The 13,201-nt window shown below is 35.6% G+C and overlaps 1 protein-coding gene across 4 annotated transcripts in view; it reads left to right on the plus strand.

Annotated features, from left to right (window-relative positions):
• PPP1R13B (protein phosphatase 1 regulatory subunit 13B) overlaps positions 1 to 13,201 on the plus strand; it is a 68,407-nt gene that overhangs the window by 24,991 nt on the left and 30,215 nt on the right. For all 4 annotated transcript variants that reach the window (XM_085061249.1, XM_085061251.1, XM_085061252.1 and 1 more), the window contains exons 2-4: positions 608 to 755; positions 7,184 to 7,303; positions 8,772 to 8,839. In XM_085061249.1, coding sequence (XP_084917375.1) covers positions 608 to 755; positions 7,184 to 7,303; positions 8,772 to 8,839 — 336 coding nt within the window. The remainder of the gene's footprint in view (positions 1 to 607; positions 756 to 7,183; positions 7,304 to 8,771; positions 8,840 to 13,201) is intronic.

The raw sequence follows: 13,201 nt of genomic DNA on the forward strand, positions 1-13,201 counted from the left end.
TACTAATTTTATAATGTAATTTGGGGACATTTATTGTTATGGAATCTTTTGCCTTCTAAAACATCGTGTTCTCTCTTTTCCATCCCCATGAGTTTACAGAACATTATTGTGACTACAGATGGGAATTAAGGTGCAGAGAGAATGGAAAAAATTATTAGTTTAATTTTCAGAAGGAGCTTAGGGTCAGGTGTCTTTCAGAAGATTTTGTGGATTTTAGGAATACTTGCCTTTGAGTACATCCTGAAGCTTCTGGTTACTTTACCAAAGTGTGTATTTATTTTCAACATTTAAATGCTAGGATTTCAAGCATCTAGCATAGCTGAAACTTCTTCCTTTCCTCCCAGCCTTATTTTCAGACAGAACTAAAGCATTTCAACTCAAGCTTTTATAAAAAAGCAATTGTCAAGTCAATGTACTGTCAAAAAAAATGAACACAAAGGACTAGATCTTTGCCAGAGTTACAGGAAACTGAAAACTACTTTGGAACATGGTAACTAATCCTAGGCATACATTTCCATCTACAGATGGGAAAAAAATTTACCCATAATCTTATTTTTGTCCTTTTTTTTTTTTAATATTGTGCTACTTTTCTTTTTATTTCTTTCAGATGATATTAACTGTGTTTCTGAGCAACAATGAGCAGATTCTGACAGAAGTTCCAATTACACCAGAAACAACCTGTCGCGATGTAGTGGAGTTCTGCAAAGAGCCTGGAGAAGGAAGCTGCCATCTGGCTGAAGTATGGCGTGGAAATGGTAAGTAAAATGTTCACTGAGAATGGATTTTAATATGTGTACCAATTATAAAAAAAGAGTGACTTGTCAATACTAATAATTTCAATTACATATTGTACTCTGGTTTTTTTTCTTCTAGCAGACTTTGACACAAAGCATGGTAATTCAATAACTGTAGAGATTAATGTAATTCTTGACTCTTTTTTTCCTCTTCTGTTTTCTTCTTCAGCGTGAAGCATTTGATAAAATGCACATATAAGATCTGTTAGTGTTCTGTATTTCTGTTTTTCTGATAGGATGGAGGGTATTTAAATGACAATAGGGAACTTTATGATGATTTTTTTACAGTCAGTGGGTGCAGATCACCTGCATTCTTTCCAGTCCCATTTCCTCACTGTTAGGCATGTGAACACAAGCTGAAATTTAAGAAAGAGTATAGATTTTCTTTTTCCTTCTTTATCATGAGTTGCAGGTGTTCTGCAGACAGCATTATGCCAGAATGGGACATAGTTAGTATCTCTAGCCTATTCATGAACACTTCCTCTCAAAGATTTGACAGCCTCTCTTGGGGCAGGTAGTAGTGTCCATATGCTACTTGCATTGCAATTATTATTTCACAGAATAATGAGGCAGGCAATTTTTTTCAGGAATGTGTCAAAATCCATGCATGATAGATTCTTTTTTTTAGATGGATTCTTGCAATTGCATGTAGTGCAAGCCTCCAGGTTATACTTTATCAATATATTGATGTAAGTAGAATTGGTGGATGGGTGAGGATAGCAGACATGTTCATAGAATCATGGATAGAGAATAGGAATGTTCATAGAATAGCATCATGGAATGGTTTGGGTTGGGAGGGGACCTTACAGATCATCTAGTTCCAATCCCCCATTCTTATCTCTTAGTTACTCAAGTGACCCCTGTTTAATGTCATTTGTTCTTTATAAAGACTGATGAGGTCATAACTTGATATTGAATACTTAAATTTTGCATTGAGGTGTTTTATTTTGATGGGGGCCTTTTTGCCAGACAGACACAACATACATTATTCAGATGCCTTTGGAACTTTTACATACTGGCAATCTAGAATATTTTTCTCTTAGGAAAACTATGCCTTATCTTTTCCAAAACTGTTCTAAGACTTTATGAAAAGTTACCTCAAGAAGTCATTTCCTACCTGGATGGAAACTCAGAGTTCAGGCAAGAGTGAACAGGGAAAAGGTTAAGAACTGTATGCCTGCAATTCTAGGAATACAGAGTCAATATATGCATTCGTTAGAAAACTTGTCTTTCAAGATAGAACTTGAAGAAGGGTTAGAACTTTTTCAAATTGGAAATTTAGATTATGGAGTCTATGATACCAAGTACATCAAATATTTCTAAAATGGATCTGCAGACTTTAACGACACTCAAATATCCCTAATATTTTCCAGTCACTTGTCTGTGAAAGTGTCACGTACATGGTATTATTTATTCTTCTGCTTTCACAATACTTTGAAGGTGTACTTCTTAAAAAGTGTAGGAAAGAATGTTGTCAACTAGCTTCAAAGGGTGACTGGGAAGTGGAGAAGTGATCCACAGCATCTTCCTGGAACACTTACACCTTGCAAACCTCGGACCTTAGAAGCACAGGTTTTCTATGATAACTTTTAAAATTGAGAAAATATTTTATCTATGGGTGCAATACTTTATTTCTCAAAGTGTAAGATATCTAAAGCTAAAAGCTTCTATAAAGTGGGAAATAGAATTTATCCAGGAAGTTGTGATGGAGAGACTAAGCCTAAATTATGGGTATCTACCCTGAGAATTGTGTGTCTTTGATCCCATTAAGGTCAGTGGAGACCTGGATATTACTGTGAATAGAACAAGGAGATGACTGATCTCAGCTGGTTGTTTTCTGTTAATTTGGAGCACTGGAGCTCACCCAGTTTTCTGGAGATCTACATACAGACACTGATTCAGGTATAGGAGCAGAGCCCTGCCCAGAGCTTCTACCTGTTGTTGGCTCTGAGCTTCTTAAAACTCACATGAAGGTGCTTTCATAAAGGTAGCTTCACTTGAATTCCCAAGGTGATAACTGTTTAGATCTATTCCACTGAAAGTGTTGAACAGAAAATACTAGGGAGAATGAAAGAAAAATTAAAACACTCGCTTATGTTTCTGAGTCTTTCAAACAGGCCTGTGGTGTCAGCAAAAAAGATATCCTGCACACTAGTTTTAAGGCTCTCTGACAGGAATTTCAGCCCAAACATTTATGTCATTGTTCTTAAATGTAGGATGGCCTGGGCATAAAATGATAATATTTCCTTCTGCTGCTTCTGAGAGCTAAACTGAACTCTTTCCACTGAAGTTTTTAAAAATAATTTTGCCTGGAGCAGAGATCTGATGTAGAAAACAAGAGTATGAACAGTTAAATGTGACAGTTACAACAAACTTTAATGGTTCTGAGTGGGAAGTGTGAAGCCATTTGCAGTAAAACTGCTGTATGTTGTGCCAGTGCAAAAGCATATTTTATCTCTTCTGTTACACTGTCTCTGATCCCTCACCCTTATCCTCAGGAGATCTGCAAGTGTTCTTTCCGAGGACATTTTGGAAAGTAAAATTCAAAACAAAAGTTAATACAGCAAATCCTGGGCTGAAAAAAACACATTAGATTTAGTCACACACCATAAGTGGTCTGTTTTCTTGGCAGTCTCTCCATGTGGCACAAATGACAAATTACTCCTCTCTCCATAAGAGAAAGCTGTTTACCTGGCCTTGTGTGAATGTGCTTAACTCCTCGGCTCTACAGGTGGCCACAGCTCCTTTTAGGTAACCCAGCTGAATAATACATGTCTATTCAAATTCAAAGCATTGGGGCTTGTGGACTGTAATCTTATTATCAGGTACAACTAACAATTTGCATGCTCAAAAGCCTTTCTACTGTATTGCTCTAACAAAATTCTGTATCTTTTAATAGTCTTCCTGTTTTGAATGTCTGTGTACAAGTAATGAGGAACACTTCATTTTATTTTTAGAGGATGAGAGACCATTTTTCTTCCAGAAAAATGTACTAAAATCCAAAAATTATGTAAGATTTCTACAGTGCAGTGGAAGATTACAGTATCTTAGCTGTTGGAAAACATATTTATTTATTTATTATTGTAGCTTTTATCTCTTCGCTTTTGTGTGACACAGAACTGGTTGGGGGTTTCACAAGAGTTGTAAAATAGTTTAGGTGTTTGCATTAGAGTTAAGAAACTGATTCTTCTCAGAACTGCATGGCCTAAGCATTTGGTTTGTTGACATTTGATTTTGGTATTTCATTCTCTGTTCCCTCTCCAGTTTCTTGAGATGAGTAGTAATTGAAAAAGTCAATAGCATTTGTGCCTGATATATCAGTATACTGTGTACCACCTTGTGCTTTGTCAGTTTGAAGCTTTCTCTTTTTGCAAGAATTTCTCATGCTGTAACAGGAGAAAAAGCCAGAATGTTCTTCCTTATTCCCATATTATTGCAAGTAGTGATCAGTAAGGAGGGTGAAAGACAGGTGTGATGCCAGGAACTTCCATTTTCAAGAGAGAGTTGATTTCAACCTTTAAATCACCCAGTACTGAATTATTCAGTTCCTTTACACCTGGCATGCCCATCAGCAGTTGGTCATAACTGGTATTCCTCAATGTGGTGTTAACATAGAGGCAAGAGAGTGTGAAAGAAATAGTATCTTACTCTGTGTGTACTTCTGCAAACCTGAGCAGGAAAAGACTCATTCCAGATCTTACAGTGAACTCCCCTGTGGAGGCTGTGCATTACTTTTTATTCTGGTTTCATGTAGAGGAGGCATAAATGTGTTTATTACACATAGCAGGATCCTTGAAGTCAGGATAAAACTGATTTTTAAAACTGAAACCTACTTTTAAGTAGTGGATTTGTTGTTCCACTAGAAGGATTTTGCAACTCTTTTCTGAAACATTGGTGCAGTATCTGTGTTTCAGATTTACAGGGTGTTTTGGTTTGGAATACTTAAAACTAGCCCATCCTCAAAACTTTTACTAAAAAGGAAAGGAGTACAGCTCATGTCTCAAAAATATATTAGAATCTTGATCCAAATTAAAAACTAAGGCGCTTTTTTTCAGCCAAGTATGGATATATGCATTTATTGTGGTTCTCTGCTTTGTTATTCATGAAAACAAATGTTCCCTAGATCATGTTTAATGTGTTGCTAAAATACAGGGATCCAACCTTTTTATTATTACTCTATACCCATTCTCCTTTTCTGCATGCTCTCAGAATGCTCTCTCCTATTTAAACGTAAAAATTAAATTGAAGTTTGAAATAGTTTTGAGAAACCAATTACTGACAAATATTTCTGAATCTATAACAACCAGGAAAAATTTAACTAGCATTTTGTTTTGTTTTGGTTCTTAAAGAACAGGGATTTTCAGAAAATACCTCTTTGTACTGTTATACTGCAAATATAAGATCATGCTTTCTTCTTGCAGTTCTTATGGTTTTAAAGGCTTTAAACTGAAGGAAGGAACGGGGAGTTCAGTTCTGATCATGTCTTGTGCTAAATGCTAATGTCCATTTCTTCTTCTTATTTTCTGAATTTGTTTCACATGGCCAGGTTGCACAGGATGATTTCTGCTGCTCCATCTTTCTTTTCTTTGTTTCAGTGATGTTGGTGATGCTGTTGTTACTTTAACCTGTCTTCTGTATAATTTAGAGTAGCATCCCAGACTTTTGTGAAAGAGCTGCTAAACTAGTAGAAAACATCTTTGCCATTTCTGTCCATTGTCAGGTCTGAAAAATATTAGTCTTAATTATTCAGGGTGCATTATGTAAATGAAACCCCTTACTTTGGCTGGCTCCTGGGATCAGGGCCTTACTTTTAATGGGAGACCAGCTCAACCAGGAGTGAAGCTGCAGCTACTCCTCACCATTCCAGAATTAGCCCAGCCCTGTTCTAGCTGGGTTTGCCTAGCAATTTTTCTACTTGGGAGAAATTCCTAAAGATTCATATCTTGTGTCTTAAAGTCTCTGAACTAAACCACTTAAATACTTTTACACTCAGTGATCTTCAGAAGACTCATGCTGCAATTTTAGTGGATGTGCTTCAAAGCACTTGAAACCTTACTTTACTTTAGCAGTTGAGAAACCTGAAAATCATGTTTTTAAAATTCCTTTTCAAGAATTTAGTAATAAGCCACTTACCTTATTCTTGTGTGCTTAAACATTGACAACGCTTCTTGGACAGGAAGAAGTTGAGAAAATAATCTAATTTTTTAATGCAGTTGTGTTTTGGTTGGGGGTCTGAATTGTGTTAATCACATACCTAGCTGACATGACATATTTTGACAAAACAGTTTATTGTATTAAATGCATTGTGAAACAATTGATAAAAATGTATTGTGCTTTGAGTACTGCAGTTAAGTATCCCAAGAGTATCAAAATGTGTGCATCTATGTGGTTCATAATGCATATAAATTTAGGTAAGTTTCATTACATAAAGGTATATTTGTGATTTGGTTTTCCCAAGCTTTTCTCAAGATTTCTCTTATAAATCTTTGAATAATTTTGTCTTCTCATGTCAAATGGGTGAAGTTTGAAATGGATAACAAATTGTTAGTGATGCTTTTCCTGGTAGGGGATAGTCTGGTTTGGGTTTTGGAGGCCAAAAGCATTTTGCTTTTAACAACAAAGTATAGTATAAAATATTTTATTCTGGTTAGGTGTATTTGGGTTCTTTACTTAGTGTTAGATCTTCAATCAGAGATTTTGTTATCTTAATAAAAAACATCTGGTAATACATTCAAGTGTAATTACGGAAACAGTGAAAAACTTGTCTTCTTTAATGTATTGTCATTTTGAAATACTAAATATATAGTGTGCAGCCTCTTACTAATAATATATTTATAAATTTAGAAGACATAATTACTATGAGAACGTTTTCTGTTTTCTTGGGGAAAAGCAAAGAGACTGACTGTTGCATAGAAAGTCTTTATTTGTTCAAAGAGTTGCAAGTAATTCCACATACACTGGAAGTTGGTATCTGGCAAAGTGTGTTAGAGTGGGAGTACCTGCTCAAGTTCTTAGGAGATGAAATGTCAATATCATGATAAGGCTTTTAGTCTGAGTGGAAACACAGTAGCTGAAATTGAATGAGTCATTTTAATAGTAGAACAAATTGCCCATCTGGTGGGGATGGGGAGCAAAGTTGCTATTTCCTAAATTATGGTTCCTAAACACTGGTATGGAGCAGTGAGCTGTGTTACAGTAACAGGCCAGCTTTTAATACTGTGCATCCAATGAACGTTGGTGCCTGTTTCTTGGACTTTGTGTAAGACAAAATACATTGGATATATTAAATTGCTACCAAAAAGGACCTTCTGATCATTAATAAGAGTTTTATATAACCCTGCTTGGTTCTAAGGAGTTGTGATGAGGTTTCTTTGGTCTTGTACTTTCAGAGCGCCCCATACCCTTTGATCACATGATGTATGACCACCTACAGAAGTGGGGGCCCCGCAGGGAAGAAGTGAAATTTTTTCTTCGTCATGAAGAGTCACCAGCTGAAAGCAATGAACAGAGTAAGTACACTTACCCTGTAGTCTTGTTAAGATTTCTGGAGTGAGTTTGGTTGTTACTTCGTTCAGTGAACTTCAATGGTTATATGTGATACAACTTCCTTATACCTAAGCCATTTTGAACTGTCCTCAGTGGCACCTTTATTCTTGTTCTCCAATTCCTTCTTCAGAATAATTTCTGCCAGTCTGTTGAGTATCAGCAAGATCTGTTTGTATTCTGCCATATTTGGATCCAGAAAAGTGGGTGGATATTAGAGACTTGATGTAGTTTTTTCTTATTGAAAGTCCCTACATTTTGAAAAGAGTGGAGTGGTTCTGTTTGACCTCCTGGTCTTTCAATTGCACAGAGAAAGACTAGATAAACTCTTTTGCCTTCTTTAAAAACTGAAATCTAGTTTACAGACATCACTGGCAGAGGTTACTTTCTCAGTGCTTCATGAAGGTATATTTAATTGTGGTGATAATTTGTATCTTGAAAAAATTGCTGCTCCACTTGGTTCTATAGGAGAAGTGTTTATATGAAACACTGCCCTGTGAAGTGGACTTTCTTAAAAGACTAGAATTAAAAAATAGAACTGTTTTAGTTTTCTGAACTTGCTGGTGTAGACTGTACTTAATCTACAAGAAGAGTTTTGAGGCTGTGCATTTCTAGACTTAATGGCTGTCAGACTGTCTGAAGGACAGGAAAGGTGTCTTGGTGAGATGTGTTTGCATGCCCAGATTATCCTTACTCATTCAACTAATCTGACTACTTTTAACAACAGGATTTCAAGTCTTTGAGTCCTTATTTTTTTTTCAGCTGAGGTTTCTTCTCTTAATTTTAATTGGTTCCTGCTTGTTTTGAATGCAGAAGTAGCAGACCCAAAAATGTGTGAGGGTTTTGTATTAATTAGGTACTTCATAAAATAATCTGTTATGCTTTGGGCAATACAAATAAAAAATATGTAAAGACATTTAAGATACACCTAAAGCCAAAGAATTTCAATTTACAGGGAAAGCATTGCTTCTGAGCCATGCATGCAAAGCTTTTTAATTTATCATTGACCTATGGATCAATTTGTAGATTAAAGTTGTTTATAAGTTGGAAATTAGAAAAGCTTCCTCTACTATATTAATTTATAATGTATTCAGTTGAAGCTTCTGCTTCACACAAAATATAAAACACAAAATATAAAACTTGAGTACATTGCCCTTCATGACATCTTTTTCTACAGTCAGGAGAATAGAGCTGCATGCCTGTACTTTTAACTGAGGAAGTCTGTGAAGTAAAAGCTTTATTTCTGCTGATTCACTGCTTACAAAAAGTAACTTTAGTAAGAAAAGCTGGAACTAGCAGAATAAAAATTCAGAGGTAAAAGTTTTATACAAATTCTTGAACAGAATTCTAAGAACATTCAAGAACAGACTCAAGAGTAAAAACCATTTGTGTTGAAAACTGAACTTTGCACTAAGAGTGATACTTTACTTTTAGGTGGACGTCAAGCCCAAAATCAAAGAAATGGCATAAATATACCTGTGGAGAAGCGTACAGAGAATGGGGTATGTAATAAATCCTAAAGATCAGGATCAACACCACTCAAATACTTAATGTTTTAAAAATTATTACTTTTCAAGGTTTGTTATGGTGGGAACTGGGGAAAAATATATCAATCTTGTTTTGTTCTGATTTTGTTAGAAAGTGAATGGGACTGTATCTACTTCATGATCTACTCTGAATTTTCTGTCTAGAAAGAAATTATGTGATGTGAGAAGCCCCAGAGTCTTATTAATTAATGTTTTAGTCTGTTTTATTCATTCTGTGTGAAGTAAAACAAGCCACATTATTCTTTCACACTTGTATTGCCTGTCCACACATCTTTTCTTTGTTTTATCTCACTGGCACTGATTCATGACATACACTTATATGTTGAAACATGAGAATGTATCTGTGGATTGGGATGTTTTCAGATGCTGGTAGAAGAGCTCACATACCCCTCAGAGCCATCTCTTTATACTGTTTCTATGCACTTGATTCATTTCTATGCATGGTTTGTTTTTTTTTTTTTAACTAATATATTACTAGGTTTTTATTTTAAAATAGAATTGACATACTATAGGCAACCTGTGAATCCTGGCTAGAACATTTTCTCTTTTACACATAAAACATAGTACATCTCTGTCAAAATTAGCATGGCTTAAAAACCTTCTACTCCTATGCTGAAATTGCCCATACTTTCTTTTCTCTTGTCTCATCCTCAATACTAATGAAGATTCTGCAAAGTCTGTTCTCATTTGCTCAGGACCATTCTGCTGCCTTTACAAAGATACTCTAGCTATAGTTTAGTATTTTTAAACATTTTGAAATTTCAATAAAAACATTTGAGCTCACCAATTCATAGTTACACTGTCTCTATGAAGCTCTGTTGCTTTTCAAATGTGCATATGGCTTTCTCAGAGTAAAATAATACTTAAAGTTTAAAAGCAAACAAATCAGTTTTTCACGCTGAGAAGACTTAAATAAAAAAAAGAACTAAAATGTTAAAAATAATTGTGCAAATTCAACAATTCTGTGCTTGTATATTGCCTGATAATTAACATCCAAAATTCACATTTGCATGTAGCAACAAAGTTGTTCAGTCAGTTTGCAGCTCTTTGCAGCTTGTTTTGTGTATGACATGTGGACCTAGGGAAGGAATTTTTTTCCCTATTCAAAACAGTTAATCATGTATTGCTTTCTGCGTTCCTTTTCTGTAGAGAGCACTGGCTGATATCCTCTGCTGCATGGATCCGTTTATCCTGCTCCCATTGTCATATTGACAATGTAGTGAGATCATGGTGCTGTAAAGTGCTGGGGGAACATAACTCTTTCATGACCTCCCCTGATCTACCCCTCCGTGTAGCTCATATACTACATTTGAGACATCATGTATTTGGAAATTAGGACTGGCATGTGCAGAATGCCTTACAGTCTCACTTGTTGGCAGGACTAAGATTTATGATAGCATGGCTTTGTATTGAATTCAATTTGCAGTGAATTTTTATGGGTAAAGTTCAGACCTGGTAACTTGAAGAACGCTGCTATCTTCATACCATTCAGTACTTTTTTCTTTTTTTCCTTTTTTTTTCTTTCTTTTTTTTTTTTTAATCCAAAAGTTGGCCACAAAATTAACATTTGATAGGGAGCTGATCACTTTAAAAAAGGCTTCTACCAGGTTGAGGAAATAGATGGTTTATTAAATACCAGGTTTACTAAAATTGAAGAAAGACTAAAACCTGAAGGGGTTATAGTAATGTAAAATTGTATTGGTTTTTATGCAAAAAATGGTACAAATTAGGTTTTGGAAGTGTTAAAAACTACGATTTTCAATTGTGCTAAGTTTTAAATCAGAGGGGGAGGGGGGTAAAAAAGAGGTGGCTTCAGGATCAAGGATTTAATCAGCTTACACTTACGTAATGCATTAGGCTTATTCATTGTTGCTGGCATGCTGAATGTTAGACTGGCCCTAAAATCAACACAAACCAATGGAACATTGAAGACAGCTCAAATCTTACCAAATACTCTGCATTCAGGTATATTTTTATTATGTGTACTGCTTTAATGATGAAATAGTTGATTTTTTTACTTAGTACTGGGTAGAGCTGCAAGTGTGACATGCATAGAAAACTTTAAGATGAATGTTAGTTTTATTAAATGAATCAGTAGTCTTGGAAAAAATTATGGGCAATCTGTGAAATTAAATTTAGATGATGCTATTAATTGGCATTTTGTCATATGCAGTAAGATTTTTTTTTTTGTTCTTTTAAAGTATATGTGCTTGATCAGCAATTATTTAAATAATGGTTAGCTTAAAATCACATTATGTAAATGCTTAAATTACATTAGATTATCTTTCAAGTTAAAAATAGAATAGGCTAAGTCTCTTCCAGTAGTGAAACATGCATTGTTATAAAAAGAATACTTACCTGTAAGCGTTTATCTGGGAGCTTTGCATTCTGCATAACCAAGTCTAAAGGAAAACGTCCGTGAAGTTTTGTGAATTGACAAGTGCTCTTATTCAGGGGGTGACCTTTTGGGGGGTTACTTTTTGTTTACAACTTTCTGTCTTGGAAGTGGAATTATGTTGTAATTAAGACCTGATCTCTTTCTGCCACTACACAAAGGCATAGATACGTGAAGATCAGACTTACATAACTAAACATTTCCTTTTGCCAGGGAGATTGGACAGTGTCTCTGGAGGAATTCTCTTCCCTGAGAACAGCTGCCTCTTCCTCCTCTTCCTTTCTTTTGCATGTGTGACCAGGACAGTTGGATCCAAACACAAGTTGTAACAAGGGGAATTCTAAATAAATATGGGGGAAAAAATGTTTTATCATTGAGAGTAACAGATATTGGAACAGACTGTTCAGAGTCTGTGGAATTTTGATCTAGCTGAATAAAGTCCTGAGCAGTCTGAACTGCTCCAATCAGGGCTTATTGAACCAGATGACTTCCAGAGGCTCCTTTCTACCTAAATCATTCTTTGATTCTGTGATCAGTGGCCATGAAACCGTGGTCATCCAGTGCTGGGTCTTGTGTGCTTCCAGAGATCCTAGCATGATCCAAGCATCGTTCCACAGAAGCAGCAGCAGTCTGTGAACAGTGAGGCAGAGCAAATATAGGTGAAACCACTGGGGGTCAGTGGCAGACAGGAGAGGCACTGGGGAGCCCCATGCTGGTGCAGCTGCCAGTCATCGACAGGAGACGTGGATCAGATGATGTTCTCCCAGAAAGAACACTGACTGGATGATGACAGTTGTCCAGATGAAAAGGTAATCAGCTAACACAGAAACTTCTTGGAGATGAGAAAACAGGAAAACAGATGTAGCTCAGGGGGGGAAAAAGGATGTGGTATAGGAACATGATGGAAGTCAAATTGGACTGAATAAAAGTAGATTAGTGTAATGAAAACAGTCTGTATAGGAAGAAATATTCATTTGCTGTAGTTGCTTATATGTAAATATACATAATAATATAAGTTAAATATAAATTATTTTTATACATAATAATTTACTTGGAGAGCATAAAACGTCAGTTTGTGGTCTCCTGTGCTATTTTCTTTTTAACTTATTTTCACTGTTTCAAAAATTGCTCCCTCAATTTAGAGGGAATGGTATCAATAAGGCTTTTTCTTAATGGATGTTGACTGAAGCCTTAGCCAAGAAATACAAAGTAGAATTTCATTTTATCTCAGTACAGAATTTGTATTAACATTAGTGTAAAAGAAACTCATGTAGAGCACGAAAACTTCATCATCATCCCAAACTGGAGACACACACTCCTGCAAATATTCTTATTCTTGAAGCTTTGACTAGTAGATCAAGTTGAGAATTAAAATTTTGTGCCAATTAAATAACAGAACTTGTCTTCACTACTTCTGAAAAAGTAGTAGTTAAAGTGTCTCAAATCAGGCTTTTAGCAAAAACCTTACAACAGGTTTTAGTGTCAGGCAGCTCTTATACTGAGGGAATTCTTTGGGAAATTCCATTAACAGATGGGCTAAAATTTCTACAAAGTGTGCACACAAAGCAGTTTTTCATAGTACTGATGTAATTTTTGCTGATGGAGGGTAGATACCCTCTGATGCAGTCTCTGTATTCCATAGCAGCATGACAGCACTAAAACTACACTGCTTTTGAGTGCCTGTGGTGTGACTTATCCCATTCTATACTTAGAGTTTAGCTAGATTTATAAGTGGTACCAAAATCCTTGAACAGAATTATATATTGTTCATTAGTTTTAACCATTTGATCCATGCAAGTGTGACCAGATAAAAAGCCATTAAACATCTAATGTACATTTTGTCATGGGGGTCATTTACAAGTATTCTTGCACGGCCAAATAATGAAAGGTTTCCTTAATCTGTCAGGTGAAGATGTAACAAA

The sequence above is a fragment of the Lichenostomus cassidix genome, chromosome 5, assembly GCF_008360975.1.
Source record: "Lichenostomus cassidix isolate B80296 chromosome 5, HeHo_3.0, whole genome shotgun sequence".
Lineage (NCBI taxonomy): Eukaryota > Metazoa > Chordata > Aves > Passeriformes > Meliphagidae > Lichenostomus > Lichenostomus cassidix.